This window comes from Phoxinus phoxinus (assembly GCF_949152265.1).
Source record: "Phoxinus phoxinus genome assembly, chromosome: 3".
Lineage (NCBI taxonomy): Eukaryota > Metazoa > Chordata > Actinopteri > Cypriniformes > Leuciscidae > Phoxinus > Phoxinus phoxinus.
Window position 1 is genome coordinate 5064838 of NC_136878.1, and position 25702 is coordinate 5090539.

The 25702-nt window shown below is 38.1% G+C and overlaps 2 protein-coding genes across 20 annotated transcripts in view; one reads left to right on the forward strand and one right to left on the reverse strand.

The window, feature by feature from the left end:
- The window catches only part of msi1a (musashi RNA binding protein 1a), a 66118-nt gene extending 47635 nt beyond the window's left edge, over positions 1–18483 (reverse strand). For 2 of the 19 annotated variants that reach the window (XM_079608269.1, XM_079608265.1), the window contains exons 1-5: positions 18127–18389; positions 17054–17253; positions 4845–4945; positions 3486–3626; positions 3287–3372 (exon numbers count right to left, since the gene is read on the reverse strand). The gene's annotated coding sequence lies outside the window, so the exon portion shown is untranslated. Of the gene's footprint in view, positions 1–1031; positions 1179–3286; positions 3373–3485; positions 3872–4844; positions 4946–17053; positions 17254–18126 lie in introns of those variants that run through there. The other 17 variants (XM_079608268.1, XM_079608262.1, XM_079608261.1 and 14 more) reach the window with 17 other exon arrangements.
- A 184-nt stretch (positions 18484–18667) lies between these two features.
- Positions 18668–25702, forward strand: part of tnks1bp1 (tankyrase 1 binding protein 1) — a 30013-nt gene continuing 22978 nt past the window's right edge. Inside the window, exons 1-2 of the mRNA XM_079608238.1 lie at positions 18668–18816; positions 23188–24113. Coding sequence (XP_079464364.1) covers positions 23203–24113 — 911 coding nt within the window. The 5' untranslated portion in view covers positions 18668–18816; positions 23188–23202. The remainder of the gene's footprint in view (positions 18817–23187; positions 24114–25702) is intronic.

Sequence of the window (25702 nt, forward strand, 5' to 3'; positions counted from 1 at the left end):
TATAGCCAAGCATTAGCCAGTATCATTCAGCATCAGGGTGAGTTTGGTGATTGGTAGTCTGATTCCAGTCGGCCTGAATTGGCACGAAGTCAAGAGCAGGTGATTGGTGGCTTGCATGAGTGGGTGGGGCCGGCAGAGTGACCACAACCATCAGTAGTCCTCAGAGGGGTGTGCATTGTTCCTCGTAAACAACAGCATCTCACGTGGTATTGTTGTCGTTTTTATGTTTCGTTATTTGTTGAATGAGTGTATACTGACGTTCAGAGGCTCGGCTTGACAAGGAGATGAACATATTCCTCTGGACTTGAAATAGAATTTAAAAGATGATCCCATAAACAACTATCTGTTGTACAATGCATCTAAAATGTGGAAAATAAAATGTTGATTGTATGTTTCCCAGTTTGCTTATTTGAGTAACACACAAGACAACTGTATGCAAAAAAACATGCATCTGTACTAGATTTATATTAAATGATAGAAAAACGCAAACTTTTATTTTAAGAAAATAAAAAAAGAGCAGAAGTGCACCTGCTAAAGGAATCTAAAGGGAACAAGGAAGATATATAAAGGGTATAATTTTAGTTTTAAAAAAAATGCAATAATGCAAAGTGAAGCGAAACAAAACTGAATGATCAGATCCAAAATAAAACTTGCACCAAAAGTTTTGAGAGCAGTTCATAGGCCGATCTGGTAGAATACATGCCACAATTTGTAAAAAATTTGCGTGCTTATGTATCACGGCTCAAGGGTTTGTCAGCGCGGTTGCCCTGTGTGTGTGTGTGTGTGTGTATTTGATTGTGGTCTCAGGATGAGTGTGTGTAGAAAGCAGTATGTAGGACAGCGCCCCAGCGCTCCCGACTGGAGCTATGGGCGTGCTAAATTTCTGCATGCATGATCAATGGCTTTGAATAAAGAGAACGAGAGAGAGGGGGAGGGGGAGGAATTAGTTTGAAAAGGGGGTTGAGAAGAGGTTGAAAACAGAATGAGAGAAAAGATGAGACAAGATGCATTTATGACGAATCTGGACTAGCCTCGCACAGGCCTCATTGTGAGAAGTGCGCAGGACATGTTCCTGAATGGGAGAACACGACTGACGTGCATTTGTTCTCATATGCAACTTTTATTCTGTTGCACTTGGCTGGCGTCTCAAACACTGAAGTTGGTTAATGAAGCAGGCACTGGAACGGTACAAAAGAGATGAAAAAGCTCAATAAGAAGTTATGCACAGAAAAGATCAACAGAGCCATTTTTAATAGGGGGAATGTGGCTGGTTATCACAGGGACAGTAACTATACCATTTTGAGTCAGAAGTTTAAATACACAAATGCTTGTTTTCTCTAGCGGTGCTTTTGTATGTTGGTTTCAAACATCGACTTCAAAACTGTCAGAAGGACAGGATTGGATTTTGTGAATTCTATATTGCTGTAGCTTTTGTTTAACAACAAGTAAACATTATAAAGCCACACTGACATTCAGGCCAGCGTAAACTATATAATGAAGCCTGAAATTTGTTTTCCAATTTATTCATTATATTTTCTGTTGGCTAAAACATTTTACCTTTTATATTATTAGCTATATCCCATGATATAATATTACATTTGCCAACCCAATGTGACAACTTACCCCGTATATTGTGACAACATGCAATGCATGTTAAATAAAAGAGCCACAACTAGCCTATGCTTTTTTTCCACAATAAATGTTGATTGATTTAGCTTTGCATTATAAAAGTTTACTATATCATAAAAAAAGTCCTATGAAACATGATGACGAAATGTTTTGCTCCATACTTGGCCAAAACTAGTGTGATTTTCTTGGTCATTCATCACTCCTGTGGCTCTTCTGACTGAGGTTCTCACATGCTATTGTTGCGCTCTAACCTCGCTCAACCCTGAGATCTCCTCCCTCAGTTTGTTAAGTAGGGAAGGAGGCCTAACTTTTGACCTCTTTGTCTTTTCCTCCCTTGTCTACTTTGACAAACTGCAAAACCAAAAGAGAGTAAAGTCACTATTATGGCTAAAGATATGCTACTGTTCATAAGTTTGCAATAAGTATGAATTTTTAAAATGTTTTTAAAAGAAGTATCTTCTGCTCACTGAGGTTGCATATAAAAAAACGACAGAAAAAAACGTACAATTGTGAAATATTACAATTTACCATAACCGGTTTTTATTTCATGTAAAACATAATTTATACCTGTGATCAAAGCTGAATTGTCAGTATTATTACTCCAGTCTTTAGTGTCACATGATCCGAAATCATTCTAATATGCTGATTTGCTTATCAAACTTTTGAACTAATATATATATATATTCTTATTATTATTAAAGAAAGTAAACCGTCAGTAATATAATATGAACAAATAATCAAACTACAAGCAACAGCACAATTAAATATAATAAAGCAAAGACACAAACTAAATTAACAGTGCTTTTCAGGTTTTTCTAACATTAGTTTCCAAGGTACAGAAATGTAATAAAGTAGCCAAAGTAAATATAAAATAACACTGCATAGTCATCTATAAATTAAACATCCTTATTAAAGTTGCAAAAGTTGTGTGAGTGATGTTTTCTATTAACATTAAAAACACAGCAGGAATATTAGGCTGCGGTCACTTTAAGAGCGAATGCACAGATCCAATATACTGACACTGTACACATGCGTTTACTTTCTCAAATGTTTACGTTCACTTAAGACATAACCGACTATGTTTTCTAGGATACTCTGTATTTTTTACATCATTTTGTGTAAATTATTCCGCTCAAGTCCAAGAAAACTTAGTTTAGTATTCGCGCACTGTATGAGAAGCGGCTTTCTGAGCGTGCGCTTCAGATGTGCGCACAAAACTTCCCACACAGTGTGCGAGTAACAGACTAAGCTCCCTTTCGCGTCTTCTTGCACTTGAATAAATTGTCAGGCAAGGTTTTAAACTTTCGTGATGATGCAGCGCTGGCCCGTCGTCAACTGTCCCGAGCGGCGTTCACGTTTGTTCATGTTCATGCATTGCTAGAATTCAGAAAAATGTTACCGGCCAACTGGCGAGTGACACGGTTATATACTCGCCAACGCCGCTTTTTACTCGCATTTGGAGCTTGGCGAGTGTTCATTTAAGGCCCTTAATGTAAATGTTTACAGTTATGCCAGTAAACCTTCTCTGACTCAGACAGTTGAACGTGTATCTGTTTGTTTGAGTGATTGCAGTAGTGATTATATACCTCAAAATGTTCAATTTAGTTCAATGAGACAATCAGAAAGTTAGGATACTTCCAATCAGCACATAAATCACCTGAACACGATGCAGTCTCTCCTCCGCCATCACACCTTTACCTCCAATCATGAAAACACTTCCCATCCTCAGGGGAAGCCGCAGCACTGTCAAAAGGAAGAGAGGTAAACAGAAGGAGAGAACGAGTGCATCAACGCCCATTTCACGGTCATCAAGATCGCACGAAACTCCCATGTGACATCCCTCCTATCCGGATTACCTGAGTCAGAGATCCGCGGGCTGCACAGCCCGACCACCCGCCGAATATCTCTCTTAATCCTTTTTCCATGCCCCCCTCCTTCCTTCAACATATCACCACCATTCCTCTTCTCTATTTATAGGGTCACAGCGTTCCCTCTCTCTGTGGGATGAAGAGGGGGGGGTTCATTTGGAGCGTCACCCTGCCTGGTTAGTGAATGGGTTAGTGATGGGGGTCAGGACGGAGGACATGGGAACCCCCTACTGACCAAAGCACATCTATTTTTACTTTTTTATTTGTTTAACATCCGATCAGGTGGATCAGTTTGGTGTGCTCTTAAAGGGACAGTTCACCCAGAAATGAAAATTCTGGCATTGCTTGCTGACTTCCATATCAATTTCTTTCATCTGTGGAACATAAAAAGACATGTATACAGAGAACGTATATAAGCATAACATAACGAAAGCTTAAGAGCTGTCAAAATACAAAAAGGCTGAAAAGACAACATAAATGCAATTATTATTAAAAGTCATTATTCACTGAAAGTCTTATAATAATGACTAGTTTAATGATGAATAATATTTCAGACTATTCCTTGCATGGCTTCAGAACCCTAATCATATCAACAAATACATTTCAACAAATGGCTATAGCTCTATACTGCAGATATTGAAAAATTTCAATAATACTACAAATATATCTTCCAGAATTTTAAGAAATGATTGACGCAGACAGGTTATAATAGGGCCCCTTTCTTCCATCTTTAGTATAATAAAAACTATTGAGATTTCCCTTTTTCAGCCCAGCTAATGTTTGAAAACAACTATTGCTCATTCCAAGGCCCAAAACGTATCTAAGTATGTGAACACATGCTTCTATATACACCGTGAAGGAGGGACCTAGAGTCATATCTAGACCAAAATAGCATATATCATATCAAAATATCAGACTTCTTTTGACTTGGGCCAGAAAGCAACATCCTAGAACATCAAACCAACCGCAAAGTACACCTTGGTACCACATGTACTCTATTGTGGCAGTGAGGTTTGCATTGGGACGCACTCATGTATTCATCTCCTCCAGGAGATGCAAAAACTTGATAATTATTTGAATCTGAATATGTATTCTTCCCCAGTTTCTTCAAGCAGTTTGTGCCCTTCATCTACAGAGAGACTGTTTTAACAGACTGTTTATTTTTGCCATGGCTGCTGAAAAAGCCCAGACTTATTCAACCAAAACTAAACTTTTTTTATTTTTGAAAAGCCACTACTTCAATACAGCCTCCCAATACACTTTTACATCAACCACAACTCAAACTCTAAAAAGATTGTTTAGGTCACTAAATTACTATTAAAAGTAAATTACTAAATTAGCAATTACTCACCGTTCTTTCTTCCATTGAACACAAAACGACACAGGCAGAATGCTGAGCTGTTTTTTTTACCTCCATAAAGTGAAGTATGGAATGAGGGGCCGTTGAGCTGTAAAAACACATTAAAAAATCCTAAAGAAACAACATCTTAAAAAAAGATCAATGCACACTACTGTTAAAAAGTTTGTTTTTGTTTTTTAAAGAAATCTTATGCTCACCAAGGCAGCATTTATTTGATCAAGAATACAGTAAATAATAATATTATTATTTAAATCTAACTTTTCTATGTCAATATATGTTAAAAAAGTAATTTATTCCTGTGATCAAAGGTGAATTTTCAGCATCATTACTCCAATGCCAAGTAAATGCAATTAAAACAATTTTATATGAAATATGTTTTCCAAAACAAGTTTTAATCTATAACTGTGAGAAAATCAATAGTGTTGTGTTGTGTTCCAAATTTGAGGTTGAGGTCTCAAAAAATTAGCTTTCCGTAAGACTTTGTTTGAGTGCAGTACCAAACATTTCCACTCGACCAATCAGCATGTTCAGCACCCAAGTCCCACCCCCAAAAGTTCCGAGACTTTCTGATGGGGAATTTTTTTACTCGGAATTTCATTTAGTCCCTAGTTCCCTTGTTCCTGGGAAAAGTTCCTGCGGTGGAAACGTGGCAAGATTGGTTTACTCCACGCAGTATTTTATTTTAAAGCTACAATATGTACGAATTTTGTAATAAAATATCAAAAAATAATTTGCACAGTGTGATATATTTCCTTCAGTTTTGTTACAATATCCCAAATGTTCCCAAATGTTTTTAATTTCAGAGAAATGCCAATTTTAAATAATGTCTCGTCCCGGACTCCCTGTTCACTTGTCGCCTGTCAATGACGTAATATCCGCGTTATTTCTGGTTTCCCCTCGTACTGCCATAATAACCATGGCGACAGACGTGGACAACTGCGTTACGGCTAGCGGCAAGCGCACGATATTGTTGTTTCGAGACTCACGATAAAAAGGTGTCTTTTCAGTTTCAAGTCAACTAGTACTTCCGATACTGCCCTCTGTTACCCTGGTACACTCTAAAAAATGCTGGGTTGTTTTAACCCAATTTTGGGTCAAAAATGGACAAACCCAGCCGTTGGGTTACATTTTTATAATGCATTTTTAATCCAACATTTGGGTTTGTCCATATTTGACCCAAAATTGGGTTAAAACAACCCAGCATTTTTTAGAGTGTAGGCGTGGCTTGGGAGTGGCCTTGTAGGGCAGCGAAGCAAGTGCATTCTGGGAGTCCACATGAGCCAAAACAAAATTTTCTAGCTTTTCTCAGTCTAGAAGGCACCAACTTCTTAAATAATTTCACATTTCTACTACATAAATGACCCAAATTTAAATACACATTCATCTTTTTTCCAGCGGTGAAGTATCCCTTTAAGCTTATATACGGAATCCAGCGGGAACGGGAAAGTCACGTGCAGTCCTACGTCACCGGACTACTTTGCCTAATCTTCAAGGTTCTTTAGACCGCGGTGGAAACACAGAAAGCAACAGGTCAGGGGGAAAAAGTTCCTGGAACAAATTGTTCCGGGTCATTTTGGTGGAAACGTGGCTCAAGTGTGTGTGTGTGTGTGTGTGTGTGTGTGTGTATTCACACAGAAAGTGGCAAAAAACTTAACCACATTTTGTACCATGAAGTAAAAAAAAAAAACTTTTTCGGTTTTAGATATAGCTTTTGAGAGTCACGGACCAAAATTAAAGTATTTCACTTGTAGTGAAAAGTGCAGTGCACACGTGCAACAAAACATCTCCTTTTGTGTTACACAGAAGAAATAAAGTCATGATGGTAAGTTTGATTTCCGAGTGAATTACTCCTGCAGCGGGAGCAAATGGCCATAATGACGCGTGTTTTTGACTCAGTGAATGACAGCATGAGAGGTCACAGGGTGAATCTCGGCTTGTCTCTCACGGTGCCACTGCTGTCATCATAGCACACTGTAAACCAACACTCATATAGATCCCCCCCCACCCGCCTGCCACATCGACTCAGTTACACTTGTTCTTTGCTGACCAGCTGCACACAGATACACACATACACACCAGAGTTTTGCATTGAGCGAAGCAGGACTGCTCAGAAGAGAAGATACCAATCATTGTTTATTTCATTTGATTTCTTTCCAGTCTCTTGCAAGCAACTTGAGTTCTGATGTGATGTTTGTGAATGTGTGGATGTGTTTCACAGTTTGCCGTGCAATTACTTTTTGTCTGTTTATCTGATCCGTACTGAAAGAAAGAGACAGACAGAGAGAGAAAGAGTGCAAAGAAATAAAATGCCAAGGGAATAGCGAGGAAGGCACAGGGACAGTGGCGAATTAGAGGGAGAAAGGGCCGAGAGCGAGAGAGGAGGGACGATGCCGAACAGCTTTTGTGGGCTTTGTGAGGCTCAAATTGTCTCCTTCTCTGGGAAAGTGGAAACTCAACACCCCCCACAGGAGGTCTGGTTACCTGGTGAGAGTGGAAGAAAGGAAGAAAAACACAACGACGGAGCGAGGGAGGGGCGCAAAGGTGCCGAGAGAGAGAAACGGGAGAGTAGGGAAGAGGAAGACAGGACGAATTGTTAACATAAAGACGGGATCACCGCTGTATGAATGAGTGATTTAGTAGCCTTCTGAGAACAGGGAGGGGTTTGCGCAGAGATATTTGCTAATGAAAGGCATAACCTGAATCATTTTTATCATATGATGCTTACTGCATCATATTTGATAAGTACATTTCTAAAGCTTTTAAATGATCAAAACTTTACTGAAAAACCTGTTGCTCACAATCCTGCCTTTTGTCCTCTGAATGACAGTTTATAGTTTTTTTAGCAAGTAAAAGGCCTTTTGGTATAATTGTAAAAACTCTCTTCTCTAGCTCATGGTTCACGTGTCTTTTTGCTGTGAAATCTTTACTGATTTTAAGTAAACATAAGAATAACGTATATATGATCACCAGGCTTTTGAGGAACGTGTATTTGTTCATCTCTCAATAGTTGTCATTGCATTATGCGTTTTCCCCTTACAATAAAAACAACTGAGCTTTGGTCATAAAACTAAGCCTTTAAATATCATCTTACTAAGACATATTATTGGTAGATAATATAGACGGTATAATATAGATAATATAGAGTGACGACGACTGATATTTATATGCATTTTATGTAAGTTTCTGCTGTACTGTTAAAGATCTCATTGATTTACATTACAAGCATCAGAATTTAATTTTACCTTTTGGCTTTAATTTTTGCAAACAAAATTGCATATTTTTCTCAGTTTTGGCCTTTAAATAAAATTAAGCTATTTTTTTTTTACTTGCTGTGAGCTCCATCTACTCACTATATCAAACAACAGCCTGATGTATCAAATATGATATTCAACAAAAACTTTTAGATTTTGTCTAAAGGTTCAATAAACTGTTCTATTTTTTAGAGTATGTTTGCATATGTTTACACATAGTTATAACACGTCTTAAATGTACATGTGCAATTTGGATTCATTCACAGAGGAATCACTGGATGTAGAGTTGGATCAATGGAGTCTCTTCTCCTCTGGCGCCCTCATTTGACCAAAGGCAGAAGTGCTCCAGGTACATCTACAGTTATTTATTTAGCAGACGCTTTTATCCAGAAGGATCTGCCATGTGGCCAAAGTGGTTTGGTGTGTAGACTGGGCTTTTTTGACTTCAACACCCTAGCAACCACTTAGAAAACCTTTTCGACCACTTAGTAATGCCCTGGCTGACAACACCCTGAATTTCACACGCACCACTCACACGATCTTCAGAAAATGTAAAAATATTTTTTTTAATATTTAATTTATTGGACGAAAAGTATTGGAAATGTTGCCTAATTGAATGCCCTATATATACTGTTCTCCAAACAATGCCTCATTTATTTGTATCAGCAACAATGGGCGAGCACACAATAGGATCCACACAAAAAGCAACAGTAAATGCGTGCCCTGCCATGGATCATAAGACTCCTTTGACCTTTGTCAGGATGTTATAAATAAAAAAGGATCAAACAAATAATGGAGTTGTGATCTCGGGGTGTGGCGGACGGAAACTGCAGTGAACCAAACACGGTTTAAAATCGCTGGTGTTTCTGACGTCACAAACTACTTTGTAACCAACGTGTGATCGTCACCGAGTGGATCTCTGAGTTGGTGTGAGTGAGTGGAGACGGGGCTAACTTGCATACTCATAGAACTGCATACTAAATGAGGCAAGGGTTTAGAGTTACAATCAAGCTATTTTAAGGCATGAATATTTTTTTTTCAAGGGAAAAACATTTAAATATGTAATTTTGGTGATCAAAGATTAGTTGTAAGGGATACAATTATCGACTACAGGGGGACTTTAACAGGATCCTGCTCTGTTTCCAGTTTTCAAGTAAAAAGTTTAAAGACCCACTCCGATGAAAATCATGTTTTTCTAGGTGTTAACATGTTCTTGTGGCATTTTTCTGGTGTTAGAGGACATATCTTGAAAAAAATAAGCTCAAAGTTGTATTCCTGAGTATTTCTACATTCAAATGTCTGTGAATCAGTAGCAGACGCTAAAATGCCGTTTAAAATAGACTGGAGTTATGACGTAGTAACTCCACTGGGCGGGGCCACGAGCTCATACTCAAATTGGAACACTTACTGTAACAAATAAGTCACTTTTCACCGTCTATCAATCGTCAAAACTAAAGTTTGGAGAGCACAGACTGATCCCGTCAGTAATTACATCAAAGAGAGAGGGCAGCCAGCCTCCTCCAGCCAAGCAACAGGCGACATTTGTGCATGTAATATTCCGCGCTCGTCCAAGTAGACTTGCACACGCCGGGTGGCGACGAGTTTCACCTGTCGCAGTCGTTTGTCCCCTCGTGTGTCAAGCCCATCACTCGTGAGAGAGTCAGTCAGTTTTTCAGATAGAGCGGTGACATTAGCATCATAATAATCCCGAAATTCAGAGCAATCCACTGATACTAAATGTGTCCTGATTGATCACTGTGGGAGGGATGAAATATTGAGGCGAAGTCGAGCTGTTTTTTACCGCGACGTCTCGGAGTGAAATAATGATCGGTGATAACTTTGATTAACTTCGGATAATAATAATTAACGTGTAGGCTATATATAATACTGTAATGCTTCTCCGTGCCAACGGCTCCGCCCACAACGCAGAGGCGAATTGCTAATGAGCTACTGCCGCTCTGCTGAAGCGAAGTCCCAGAAAACGGCACAGGTTTTGAGATTTTGGCTAAAAATGGTATAATCATAATTTATAGACCACTGGGAATGTTTAAAAATAGCTCAAAATATGATCGGAGTGGGACTTTAAAGACTCCTACCTGTAGAGAAAAACTCAACCGCAATAACAAACACTTTCCACCAGATGTCAGCAAGAATGCAAAAGAAATCAGCAGAAGAAAAAGGCAGTGAAGTCCATATCCTCATGTAACCCCACACATAAGCTGTGTCCCAATTCAGAGGCTGCATCCTTCGAAGGACGTCTACTTCAAAAACCACGCTTTCGAAGTCTACAAAGGTCTGTATTGTTAAACGGGACGGTCTAGCCTACAGATGACTGCTCTTGTCGCCTAACAACTGTGCCATTGACGAGCAGCAGTAACAGTTTGTACTAGACTTTTTTAAAAGTTATATTCAACTGTCTGCACTCTAAACAATGCTGGGTTGTTTCAACCCAATTTTGGGTAAAATATGGACAAACCCAGCCGTTGGGTTACATTTTTAATTACATTTTTAAACCAACATTTGGGTTTGTCCATATTTTACCCAAAATTGGGTTGAAACAACCCAACATTTTTTAGAGTGTGAAGACAAACAAATAAAGGGTTTACAATCTGGTCCATTTCTGTACATAATAAAGAGTATAAACTAAATAAAATTGCATCTTATCATTTGTATCATTCGATATTGTTACGTTCCACGTGGTCCTATATATTTTTCTCTTTTTTTGTGTGTTTTGTTTTGTAACTTCATCCATCTTTAAAGCAACACTAAGTAGTTTTTCAACCTTCATAATACATTTCCAAGACCCTTGTGATGGTACATCGACTTACAACTGGTTGAATGATACGTCTGCCATAGCCTGACGGGTTCTGTATCGCTTTTACTGGCACTACAGAACTTCGGGGTTCGGGTAGTAACCCAAGCACAAAAATAACTACAATATTCGACTGCTTTACGGCATACCTGACTTCCCCCACCACCCCCCACTTCCTCAAATTCGTACATGAGAGCCCAGCGTTTGTTTAGTCCAACGCTGAACATAGTCCAACGCCGTGGCACAACGAGCACACTCAGGCCCTTAAGAGAGCAGCCAGAAAAATGGAGCGCAACTGGAAGAAAACAAAACTAGAGGTGTTTCGGATTTCATGGAAGGAGAGCTCGATTGCTTACAGAGAGGCTTTAAAAGCTGCTAGATCTGCTTATTTTTCAACCCTATTAGAAGAAAATAAACATAATCCTAGGTATTTATTTGAAACAGTGGCTAAACTAACGAAAAAGAAAGCTTCAAGCCCAGAAGCTTCCAAGAAACACAGCAGTAATGACTTTATGAACTTCTTCACTTATAAGATCGATAATATCAGGGACAAAATTATAACTATGCAACCGTCTAATACAGTATCACATCAGCGAGAGCATTGTAGTCTCCCTGAGGGAAAATTTGATTCATTCATTGCTATAGGAGAGGAAGAATTTTGCGAACTCGTCAAATCATCTAAATCGACAACGTGTATGTTAGACCCTATACCGACTAAGCTGCTGAAAGAGATGCTTCCAGATGTCATAGATCCTCTTCTTAATATCATTAATTCATCTTTGTCTCTAGGATACGTACCAAAAACCTTTAAGCTAGCTATGATTAAACCGCTTTTTAAAAAACAGCAACTTGATCCTACAAAACTAGTCAATTACAGGCCGATCTCTAATCTGCCATTTCTGTCAAAGATATTAGAAAAAGCAGTATCCTCACAACTGTGTTCCTTTCTTGAAAGAAATGATATCTGCGAGGATTTTCAGTCCGGATTTAGACCGTACCATAGTACCGAAACAGCTCTCGTTAGAGTCACAAATGATTTGCTCTTATCATCCGATCGTGGTTGTATCTCTCTATTAGTATTACTGGATCTTAGTGCTGCATTTGACACCATTGACCACAACATCCTTTTAAATAGACTCGAACATTATGTTGGCATTAGTGGAATTGCACTAGCATGGTTTAAATCATACTTATCTGACCGTTATCAGTTTGTAGCAGTAAATGAAGAGATGTCTTATCAATCACAAGTTCAGTATGGCGTACCACAAGGCTCAGTACTAGGACCGCTGCTGTTCACTCTGTATATGCTACCATTAGGAGATATCATTAGGAAACATGGAATTAGCTTTCACTGTTATGCCGACGATACTCAGCTGTATATTTCTTCAAAACCTAACGAAACCTACCAATTCACAAAATTAACGGAATGCATAGCTGATATAAAAAATTGGATGACTAGTAATTTCCTACTACTAAATTCAGAAAAAACAGAGATTCTAATTATTGGACAAAAAACTTCCACACGTAATAACCTAGAGTACTGTCTAACACTTGATGGCTGCTCTGTTAAGTCTTCGTCGTCGGTTAGGAACCTGGGTGTGCTCTTTGATACCAATCTTTCATTTGAAAGTCATGTGTCTAGTATCTGTAAAACCGCTTTCTTCCATCTTAAAAATATATCTAAATTACGTCATATGCTCTCAATGAATAATGCAGAACAATTAGTTCATGCGTTTATGACCTCAAGGCTAGATTATTGTAATGCTCTACTGGGTGGCTGCCCTGCACGCTTAATAAACAAACTACAGCTAGTTCAAAACGCAGCAGCTCGAGTTCTTACTAGAACCAGGAAGTATGACCATATTAGCCCCGTTCTGTCAACACTGCATTGGCTGCCTATTAAACATCGTATAAATTTTAAAATATTGCTGATCACTTACAAAGCACTAAATGGTTTAGCTCCGCAGTACTTAAGAGCGAGCTCTTAACGCATTATCGTCCTTCACGTCTACTGCGATCTCAAAATTCCGGCCAGTTAATAATACCTAGAATATCAAAATCGACTGCTGGCGGTAGATCCTTTTCCTACTTAGCACCAAAACTTTGGAACAGTCTTCCTACCATTGTCCGGGAAGCAGACACACTCTGTCAGTTCAAATCTAGACTAAAAACACATCTCTTCGGCCTAGCATACACATAACACATTATAGACTTATATAATTAGGCTGCATAGTTTAGAACAGCCGGGACCGGGAACACTTCCCGTAAATCCTGATGTACTTGGTACATCATAAGAAGGATGGCGTCTACGCTAATATTAGTCTCTCTGTCTATCCCGAGGTTTACTGCTGTCCACCGGAACCAGGCCGTATCCAGATCTGATGAAGGACCAGCGCCAGGACACGACGACGACGCTGACCTGAAGTGTCAACCAGTCTCTCCTCCTCTCCACTCCGACTTCAACCAACCGGAACTGGACAAATACTCTGATTCATTCTGAACTTCATACACTGTTCACTCATTGGCCAGAGGAGAACTGGCCCCCGACTGAGCCTGGGTTCTCCCAAGGTTTTTTTCTCCATTCTGTCACCTGATGGAGTTTTGGTTCCTTGCCGCTGTTGCCTTACCTTCTGGCTTGCTTAGTTGGGGACATTTAATATTCAACAATATTATAGATCTGCCTTAAAGGTGGATGATGATGAAATTGTTTTTTTTGTATTATTTTCATGTTATCACTGTGAAGCTGCTTTGATACAATCTGTATTGTAAAAAGCGCTATATAAATAAAGATGACTTGACTTGACTTTGCCGGCTGGTATAGCGTCTGTATGTTGTTGTCACGGCCGAAGCAGCAACTAAACCGAAGGAGGCAAAGGCGTGAGCTAAAGGAGGAGGAGGGGTGCCCGACCGATGCTGACTTGGCCGGACTAGTAATAGCTACATGATTAGACGGACAAAATCATCTTTTAGGATAACTATCCTAATGACTGCAGGCTGATAGTCATGTTTGTTCATTTATTTATTTTTCTGGTGAAAGTGTCTTGCCTCAGGCTATAATGCAAATCGATTTTTGAAATTTGCAGATTCATCTATGGTTGCTTGATATTATAATGTTGACGATATATGGCTATTACCTGCTACCACACAAACATTGAATTGAATTAGCATATCCATTATGTAAAACAGTAGCCAATAGGCTACTATAAAGATGCTGGCTTGTAAACGTGAGCTACGCGATCTTTTGGCTTTGAAAAAAATAAAACCCATGAAATTATATTCATATGACATGCTGACACTGTACCTGGGATGAAGACATTTCACACGCAACACAGGCCCAAGACGTGAGAACTCCTTCTGCAGAGTTCGGGGGTATCGGCTTGTCAACAAATGACAGATTTTGCGACAATAGTAGAAGACAATACTGTTTCCTAACTGTAGGGGGACCCCGAGAGCAAAAGCTACTTGGTGTTGCTTTAATTAAACGAATTAAACAAGTAAGTTGAAATCCAATACATGCATTTAAAAGTGTAATCAGGCAAAATCTTTCAAAAAAAATCCTGTCATCAGCATGCAATGATATCTGGGGTTAGCTAGGCTGCGAAGGATCCATCGGTTGTCTCCTAAATAGCACTGGAAATTGCAGTAGAGATGAACCGATTACAATTTTCTAGGCCAATTCCGATTTTTCATTGAGTTTGAGGTTGATCTGCCGATACCGATTTTAGCCGATTCCGATTAAATTTTTTCTAACCACTTTACAGCACACACAAATATTTATTTTCTATACATTTGTTTTATAAAACACCATATACTTTTACCCAAACTGATTAATAAAAACAAGTTTAAATAGGCACATTTTCTAGAAATATTTTTGAGTCTTCATTTTCTTTTCTGACATAGCCTACTCCAGTTCTTGTTAATACGCACTAGACATGCAAATTCTGTGCATTTTGGGCACTTTTTGAGTGAAATCATATTTATTTTTCACTGCTTCTCACGCGACGCTCCTGCTTGACGCTCAGGTGCTACTCCGGCTCGCGCTCCAGGTGTGAATGCACTCATTGCTAACATGCACGCCAAAAAAATACGCGCTGCTCACGCTTGCGTTGTTAAACGGATGTAATTCACGAGGTTTCCTACATATTCATGCGGTGCCCGAGTGCATCCGAAATAAAAGCGACATGTCAGACTGACTGACCGGTCGTCGGTCATGCCGATCACGTGAAAATCGGCCAATTCCGGTCACCGTCTGATCAATCGGTGCATCTCTAATTTGGAGGCTGCATTTGAAGGAGCCTTCAAATTGGGACAGCCTCCGTGACGCGGCTGTGACGGTATCGGCCTTCGAAGGATGCAGCCTCTGAATAGCTATACTGCTCCTGAAATGCCCTTTCACAGGCCGAGTCATGTTCACTTTACGTGATAACAGCAAGTATGTGATTAAGATAATAACCCTTTTGTCAGGAAGTGGAATCATTTTGATTAGTCACAGCACTCAGTGTATAGCACCCTTGGCATCTGAAACTTTGTCCTTACAGTATTATCCTTATTTTCATCCTGTTGTTGTGAAAACAATGATTCACCAGAATGTGTTTCTCTTCAAACAAAGCAAAGAGTGTTTCTCTCCTGTATTCGGTTCAGTGAGAGTGAATAACACGCGTTAAACCTACTATACATATGTTTATGCTGCATTAAAGAAGTGTAATTCCAAACACAATGACTTTCTTCTGTGGAACACAACAGAAAATAAACTGTTGAGCTTGTGTGCTATATTCCAAGTCTCCTGAACTTCGCTTTGACCGAGGAACAGAATGAAACTTAAGGTGTTACGCACTGAAAATCTTCCGCTCCATCATAGTTCTTAAATCTCATTCACATTTCATTTAAACATGGTATATCAAGATTGCACCGCACTATGGAAGAGACGTTGAACTTGACAAACTTAACAATCTTTCTCGACGGAAAACCAAAAAAAGGTTCTACATGGAACCATGGGGTTTCGGCAAAATAAAAGTATGCATTTGAAGTAAAACAAAAAAAAATTAAATGAGCACTAATGAGATTTAAAAAACTGTGATGGATAAGACCTTCAGCAAATAATGACTTAACCTATGTTCTGTTCCTCACAAAAAGCTATCATATGACTTCAGAATATATGTGATGTAGTGCAAAATCATATGCAAACTATTCCTTTAAATGACTGATTTCAAATGACAGTTTTCAGAACCTTACAGCATGGGTTATTATAGTTACCTAAAACTAAAGTCGCTAAAAAATTAAAATGCAAAAATCAAAACTAATTCAAAATATTAATAACAATCTACAATAGTATCTTGAACACTGCCTCACGGACACAACACAGCAGCAATATGTAACTCGCATGCGCACCCATTGATCATGAATCTATAGGTTTGACATGACAGTGCTACATTTATTTGATGCATATATGGATTTAGTGAAATCAACCTTTGTTAAAGTGCATTAGTCCCTTTGTGTTTCCTGTTGTGTTAACATTCCTGACTCGTTATTGGTTTCATTTCCCTGACTTCTGTCAACAAGGGGAAAAATCATCTGTCAATCAATACACGGCTGCAACGAAGGGGTAAATATATTGAACATGCACTGGACTATAAACGTGAATTTGAGATAGTTTCATAGGCTTATAGTTTTAAATTAGTCTGATTCACTGGGATTGTGTATAAATCATATAATTCCCTTTGGCCACATTAACGATTTGCTCATTTAGGCTAAATGTGCCAACTGTAAGGGTTAACAGTAATCATTGTACTCTAGTAAGATATTAACCTATAAAAAGTATATGACCAAAGTCTAACTATCTGAGTGTTGTCACACTAAATTTAGACGTTGACAATATCCCTTATAAATGCATGGTTAAATTAAAGGCAGGGTAGGTAATTTTCGGAGAGGCTATCAATAGCGAGCTAGCTTTAAGCATACGATCCCACCCTCCCTTCAGAGCGCCGTCTACAAAGCCACGCCTCCTCTAAAACATGAACACGTACAGCAGGGAGCAAACAAAAGCGTAACAAGAGTCACCATTAAACTACCTCATGTCTTAAAAAAACATAAAATTATAATAACAATGAACATAAACAACTTAAAGAGCACTGACCTGTACCACATGACTGCTGCAGATTCATTTCAGCGTTGATAGTGTTGGCACTGAAACGCATTCATTCGAGTCACAACCGCTTCGAGTATAAGGTCACGGGTATTCCAAAAGTAGTTATGGCCGTTTATACTTGACGTGTTCGCCGTTGCACTTTTCTTTGAAATGATGAGGCAATTTGGAGTAAATGTCCAAACCATCAGCTGTGAGAAGTAAGGTACATATGTAACAATGTTTGTTTTTATTACACACTACAAAAGAACAAGAAATCTTGTAAAACCCAGTAAGCCTTGAGATTATTACTTGTGACAATAGAACAAAATATATGGATATGATACAAGAATAAAACTAAATTAAACAACAATCTATTAAATATTTTCTAATTTCATTCAACATTTTAATTTATAATCATGAACATTTTTATTAAACGTGGAACCTTATTTTCATTAAAAAGGCTTATTATTGTTATTGTCGGCTCATTTTGTAAATGTAAGCGATTAATTTAGACTAGCGCAAACCGGGTGCCGGTAAGATGCCGGAATAAACGTACCTGCTCGGCAGCGAAGCCGTACGCAAAGTTAAAAATAATAATATGTGAAATGGGGTACCGCGCACTCAACCCGCACATATATGTGTGTGTGTGTGTGTGTGTGTGTGTGTGTGTGTGTGTGTATTGTATGTATATATATATATATATATATATATACACACATTTAGACTACTTAACTTAGTGATTGCTATCAAGATGTAGACTTTCAACCAGCATAACAAAAAATCTTTCTGGAACAAATTACCTACCCTGCCTTTAATAACAACAGTGAAATAAACAATGCTTCTCTACTCTAATTGAAATATGGGTGAATTCAAAATATGGACAGATGACAGGCCATATTTCATCTGAAATCCTCAAAACAGTAGATGAAAACAATAACTAACTTCATAAGTTTTTAAAGTTCATAAAGACAAGCACTGAAGTTGGCTGACAAAGTACTGTCTCGAATTGTAAAGTTTTAAAAGTATTCAATGTATAGACAATGTATAACCTGTCAATGGAAGTCGATTGATTTGAGGAATACCTGATTTTACACCGTGGGAAAAATCGTTTGTCAATCATGTAGAAAAAAATAATTGGTGTCTACAGGTCTGCGCAAAGTTTGGCGGAAACTCTACAGTCATAAAGTTGTCAGATGAATGAATGTTTGAACAACATGCTGTTGTCAAGCCAATTAAGTAGATTCCACGCGGTTAACAATGGAACATGTTCCTATATTTCTGTCTCCCACCTTATACAGTGTTTTCTACTACACACCCCGTGTCTTTCTTTCGTTCAGCTCTACTGGTTTTTCCGGTTGAAGAAGCACGTTTATTAGAGGAGTGGCCGCGCGCAACACCTCGAGACCGCGGCTCTGCGAGTGTTGATGACAGGAAACGTCAGTACCGGCCTGGCTCATGAATATTAATTACGCAATGTGCCGTTTGCTCAGCTGATTGGCCGAAAGGCAGCGCAGTTATCAAATAAACGAATCACGTCTTGCTTATTAATATTAATTAGTTTGCGTGAGTGGACACTCCCGGAAGGTTACCAAGGAACGTCAAATTAATATTCATGAGATAAGCAGTCGCAGTAGGATTTGTAAATGTGCAACCCGCCCTCCTTTCTTTAAAGTTTGAACTGCACACCTATAACCCTAAAGGACGCAGACGTGTATTTGAGCTTGGAATATACATATGTACAATCTTATGGAATAATTTATATCACTCTACAGGTAAATGGACATTGTTTGAAGTTGTTTATTTGCGGATGTAATATGCTAAATGATAACATTCATTCTGTCTCAAATGTAAGTAAATCGTAGGTTATACTTTTTTGTTAATAAGTTGTTATATTTATTTTGTTAATTATTCTGTATAAACTGCAAAAATAGTGTATATTTTCCACCGCTGGAAATTATACAGGGTTCAAAGACAGATGGTTCATTGTATGAGACACTTATTAATACGTTACTTATTACCAACAGGTGTAGATTAGCCTACTGTGCCCCTGTTATATAAGCTTTTATTTTTATTTTATAATATAGGCCTATGCAAAATCATTAATAATAAGACAATGACTTTATATAGCCTATGCTTACTATTCAATGTAGTTGAATAGTTAGCTCATTTAGCTACATTCATGCATATATGAAAACATATAAATTCAAGTTTAATGTAATTTATATTTAAATGTACATTTAATTCATTCAACAATGACACTTTATTGGTAAAGTGTAAAATGTTAAAATAAAAAGCTATTTTGAGGTGTACATATATTTTAAATTCAGATAAGCATGATAGAAACGCAGGTATATAAATAATATTTAACCTGACTGATGAAAAAAGAAAGCTCCTCTCTGGATCCTCACTGGGATGTTATAAGCTCTGCATGCAAATCTGTGCATAATAATTTGCATATGTTCCTGGTGAGTGTAAACTGGATATGCTTTGAACCTACTTACTTTGAACATTAACTCTGTCCTTTGACCACCAGGTCTTTTATTAGAGTGTCAAAATGATTGGATCTCATTAAGCGGAGAACGGCTTGTATGCATTTTAATAATCAAATTTATTTAAAGTGTCTCCATGAGGTGAACATGTTTTTCAAGAATTTAGCAGCTATAATTATAAACATATTGCATAGTGGCAACTCCAATGCCGATAAGGAATCGTCTGATAACCCTGTTGTGCTGCTAACAAAACATCTGTCAGCCATTAGCATTACAATATAATCTGAGTATAATTTTCTCCAGCTACACATCTCATCTGACAATACTGGCTTGCTGTTGGACCGGTTTGTTCAACGAAGACAGATTTATGTCAAGCCAAAGTGAACCAGTGAGCATTTTTTTCCACATGTGGATAATGTTTCAATGTTTTCGTTTTGAAGGATTTTTTGTTGCTTGTGGCCATTGAAAGTCAGAAAGAACTCATCTTTGCCTAACTTGGCTTACAGTCTGCGTAGGGATTTTGTCCTAAACACTCACAACAAGCCAGTCTCTAACCACTTGTTTTGCACAATGATAAGAGAACATAGGCAACGGTTTCGAAATGTCAACATTCAGATTGCTCCAGTTCACTTCAGACTATTGCAGCTTGTTGCAAATGAGAAATGTCTCCATGTGGATGGCATTTGATATGATTTCAGAGTCAAACATGATACTGGTCATTTATTGTGGGTCACGCAGGGTGTGTGATAAATAGCCTGCAGAGAAACGTCTAGTCGCTTCTTGTTTGAGTAACTCTTGTTGGATGGGAAAACTTAAAAATCTAACCCAACCAGAGTAGCATGGCCTCACAGAGCTAAACCAACTGCATTGGCCTTTGTGTCTTTCCCAGAATGCACTGATTTTATGAGTTTATGGCTGCCTTGAAGTGTTCATTCATTTATTCAGATCTCTGTTAGCATGCATAGCATATCCATCGGCACATGCAGCAACAGAAATACACAACCTGCTTGCTGCCATCTTTGCTTTACTGGTGTGTCGCTGGTGAAAAAAGATTTTTTATTCTATATACACTGTAAAAACTAAATTTCTTAATCAACATTTTGTCTTGTTTAACATATAGCACAACATGTAAAAAAAAAAAAAACATTAGAATATGCTATATCTTGAATTCAATTATTTTGATGAATAGTATTTCTAATATTTTTCTTATTTTACATTGTGAATGAAATGTATTTATAATATATATTTTTATTCTATTAGCAAATTTTTTTTCTTATTTTAAGCATAAATCTATAACTATATTTAGTGAGGGTTTTATGCTTGCCAATATGGGGTGAGAAATATAAACAGTAGGCTATATTCTCTGAAAACACGATTTTGCTTCTCAAGTAAATATACATTTTATCTTAAGCGAGCTTGTATTCTGTTTAAATACTAAGACGTATTGATCTTATGAACAAGGTTTATCCTTATATAAGGTTGTTACGGCATCCACCGATACTGACAAACTGGTAAAACTAACCAGGCAAACCATTGCGGTGGCTTTATAAAGCACATCTTCCAAGTTTCAACTAAAGTCCTAACAGGTGCTATGTGACAAGTTTTCAGAACAAGCTACTCTTTTGTTCATATTGAAAGCGAAAATGCTGAATGACACATAAAACTGTCGGCTAAGTGACTATTTATTTACTTACTAAATCAGAACAGCAGAACATACAAACTAAATTTCCCAGAGTGCACATTGATTAAACAATCCAAAAAACCTTCGACCACTTCATGTGCATTACATAACACTTTCCTTATCTCACTTGTACTGCGTTTATATTGATGCTCAGATGTTTCCTCATAGTTCTGGGCTTTTTTTTTTTTCTAGCTAGCTACTGAAGTGAAAAACACAATGTGTGGGAGAAAGAAGCTTTAGGGAGAAACATAAATTCACCTAATTTGAAAAAGGCCAAACACAGGAATAGAAAACTCTCTTATTAAAAAAACTGTTATTATATATGGCTGTCACATTTAACCTACAATCCTATTACACACTTGCCTAAAATTTTCAAGTAAATCCTTTAGTGTGTCCTAAAATAGTACACCAAAAGTGTCAGGATGGTATGTAATTTTCACTGGATTTTCAAAGTGTGCATCCATGTACTGTATACTTTATGGGCTACTAAAGATCAAAAGTTGATCTGGTTAGCATGGCCCCATAAACCCGTGCTCGTAGATGTTGTAACTGCATCATCTGGAAGCATCTTTCTCCATTTGACAGTGAAAAAGTAGCCATGTGACTAAAATAAATAATTTTGCAAGCAACATGTATATCACTTGACATGACTTGTCAATTAAATCGTCTAAAATCTTGATATATCATCCAAATTTGCTTCTCATGTAAATTAACATATACTGTATATATGAATTGAATGAATTACATGATGTGCCGATTAATTAATCGAACTAATTGCAAATTAATCGCACATCAAATTTGGCTGAGAAATTACCCCCAAAAGCGGATTTAAAGTCATTATTGTGTTAAATGAGAAAAGCATTAAATAGACATTACAAAAAGTAGCTTTAGAAATGAATTATTTATTTGATTCGACATAGAATTTACTACACATAAAATTGTAGGCTACAATAGCCATGATTTTTTTCAGAAGCTGCATCTGAATTGGTATTTAGATATATTTACAGACCAAATTAGTTTGGTTACCAACATTAGGGATGCACTGACTGATATGAACATTTTGACCGATAAATCTAAATCCGAATTTTTATATAATTTTTGAGAGCCTGATTACAAAAGCAAAAAGTCTCAAAGCCACGTCCCAAGCACACAATTATAATGTTCTTAATTCTCATTATAATTGTATGTAGCCTATATGACAGACTTGCACCGCACATGTTGCACTTAACTGTATTTTCCTTTTTTGAAGTGATTCCAATCGAATTTCAAGCAATTTAAAACCATCACAACAGTGTGCAGCTGAAGGAAATAATCCAATATTTATCGGCTTTAATATATTGGCCAAATTTTCTAATTAGGCCGATATCGATAACTTAAAAAAATTAACATATATGTTCGATACCGATATGGTGGCCGATATATCGTGCATTTCTAAACAACACTCTTCAAAATATCTTGGTTTATGTTATGTTAAGTTTCTGAAAGTCACACAGGTGTGAATCGACACAAGGGTGAGTAAATGTAAATAACTTGAATTTTCATGTTTTGGACAAACTATTCCCAAAATATTACATTATTATTTAAATGAAATTATACTCTAAATAAGAAACTAAAACTGCCGGTAGGTGGCGGTAAATGTCTAAATGGGAATATCATTGAAACATTAATAATTTGATTAGTTCAAACGGCCGATTCATTCAGAAATTAAGTAAATAGGTGTGTTCAACTTGAAGCAGCGTTGCACTGATGATACGAAATAATATTTTTTATGGACTTTGATGTCATACACCATTCATTCTGCGCAAGTCAAACACACCTAACGGCTCTCTTTATGAATGGGCCGTTGAATCATTGGTTCACACATTTTCAAACATGTCAATCTCTTCCAAGCGTGTTTGTAATAACATCCTAAAGAAGTATATTTATACCACTGAGATCCCACAAAGGTGTTTCTCTTTTGTTTTCCCTTCCAGGTGTACTGTGTAGCCATGGCTGCATGGGTGGAGGCGACCACAAGGGAAATGGGCCAATCGCTCATTAACCCAGACAAACCTTCAGTTTCAGTCCCAGGAGACACAGAGAAGCCAGCGTTGAACCCGAAACCCCACCTCACAGCCAAACCATTTTCCCTGCAAAGGAATGCAACCGTCCGCCCGATCCGGGCCCCCAAAACCAACTTCAGCAAACAGCTCCATCGAGCCGCCTCTTCTGAAACACTTCTGAATGCCACAGGCACTCATGCTGGTGGTCTAGAAACATCAGACTCAAATGGCACTGTAAATGGGTCTGATCAAAGTGCAGCTCCTAAGCCCGTCCCGCTCCGCCCAAAACCTGATTTACAGGTTAAGCCTAAACCAGAACCTACTAAGAGTCCTGACACAACTGGTTCTAGTGACCAAACTGTTCCAAACTCAAAGCTTGATGTAACCGCTGAAGATATGAAGAACGATCAGCCCAGGAGCAGAGCAAAATCATTGGGTTCTCGGGATCAAAAGATCCCCAACCAGAAGGAACAAGGAGCAGCCGGCGACACTGATGCAGACGTCAAAGTGCCTTCACGATGCTGGCCAGCTCGAAACCGTCTCTCCGCGGATCTGACCTCCAAGTTCCAGGCACCGTCTCAGCCCGATACTGTGGGGAGAGATGCTGAAAGCAGCAAGACGGAGAAAGAGAAGCCACCACTTTCTCCTTCAGCAGTGTCTGAGCCCAAGTCTCCGGTGGAGGAGAACGAAGAGGAGGGATCCAGCATTCAAAGACGGATCAGCCTCTTTGATCGATCTGCAGCATCTCAGCGCAGGGACACCTTGAACAAAAGAGACATCACACCTGCTGAGATATCTATTGACATTAAACAGAGAATCCAGAATCTGAGCTTGCCGTCCACTAGTGCTCCTAAAAGGTTAGTGAAGCCTGCATTCTCTCTTTCTCCTTTTGACCCTCAATAAGTATTTCATAATATCTGTGTTTTCTAAGCACAAAACATTCTCTATGCAAGGACATTAAAGATACAATATGTTATTTTTTTCGCCGCTAGGGGTCGCTAACCTCTTACATTAACAAAGGCGTACGTTGATGACGCAAAAATTCCTGCGGAATTATGGAACTTGTCGTCAAGCCGATGGATCTAATAATGTTTATGGATGAGTGAATACATTGATGTTTGTGGTATGAAGCAGGGCGCGTTTGCTAATATGAGACACATCAGCGTCACACGCGAGTCCCGCAGATATAAAGGAATAAGGACATTTAATTCTACCGAACTACACGCAAGTGCAGAATTACTACTCACAAAGGTCAGTTTATTAGACGAATGAAACTTGTGTGGTAACGCAGTGCTGTTCACTCGCTCTACACTATCACACTAAACTGCATTTGAGTGTGTTGAAAGTTATAATGTTATTCTATGTGTTCGTTTGTTGGCTGTATGAGACTAGCAGTACGCTAGATTAACATTAGAATAACATACTGCTCATATTTCATCATGTTGAGCTATATAACATTGATTAGTTTCATGTACATTTGCTCACCTGTCTAATAAAGTACATGCAAGAGCTCTGTCAAGTCGAGGTATGTCGCGGACGTGGAGCTCTCGGCATCTCGAAAACGCCACACTGATATTGATCCTCGGTTTAGTTCTCCTTTTGTCCCAAAGTCTGCTTGCCACACTGTAAAAAAAATTGCTGCGATTATTTAGCACAACTTAAAATCCAACATTGTTTCAACTTTAAAAAGTATGTGTTCAAGCTTGACTTAAAATATTAAGTTTAGTTAACTTAAGTTTAGTTTGGTTAAGTTGGATATTTAAGTTATCTCAACAAATTTTAACTAATCGCAGCCACATTTTTTACAGTGCATGGTCCATAGTGTTTGAATGAAACAACAACAGCGTGCAGCTAGACGTTACACTACGCAGTTGTCCACGTCTGTCGCCATGGTTACTATGGCAGAACGAGGGGAAACCAGGGATAACGCGGATATTACTTCATTGACAAGTGAACAGGGATTCCGGGACGGCCAATTATTTCAAATTGGAATTTCTCTGAAATTAAAAATCTTTGGGAACTTTTGGGATATTGTAAGTACACAACTGCAGGAAATATATCACACTGTGCAAGTGATTTTTGGATATTTTATTACAAAATTCTTACATATTGTACCTTTAACAGATATCAAGGCTCAATTGATAGAACTAATACTTGAACTGTCAATTGATCTTGCTCATCAAATTTTATGTCTTGCATACTAAAGCATGATTACTCATCAAGTCAGATTTACTTATATAGTGCTTGTCACAATACACATTGTTTCAAAGCAGCTTTACAGAAGGTCACGATGTTATCTTTTTTTTTGTAATTATCATATTTGCATGTAAACACTTGACACATCGGTAGCCTAGTGTTTCGAATGTCAATTTACATTTTTCCATGCATATTTCCATATTTTGTTTCACATACTTCCTACTTTTTGTTTACATACTTAAATTAGTCT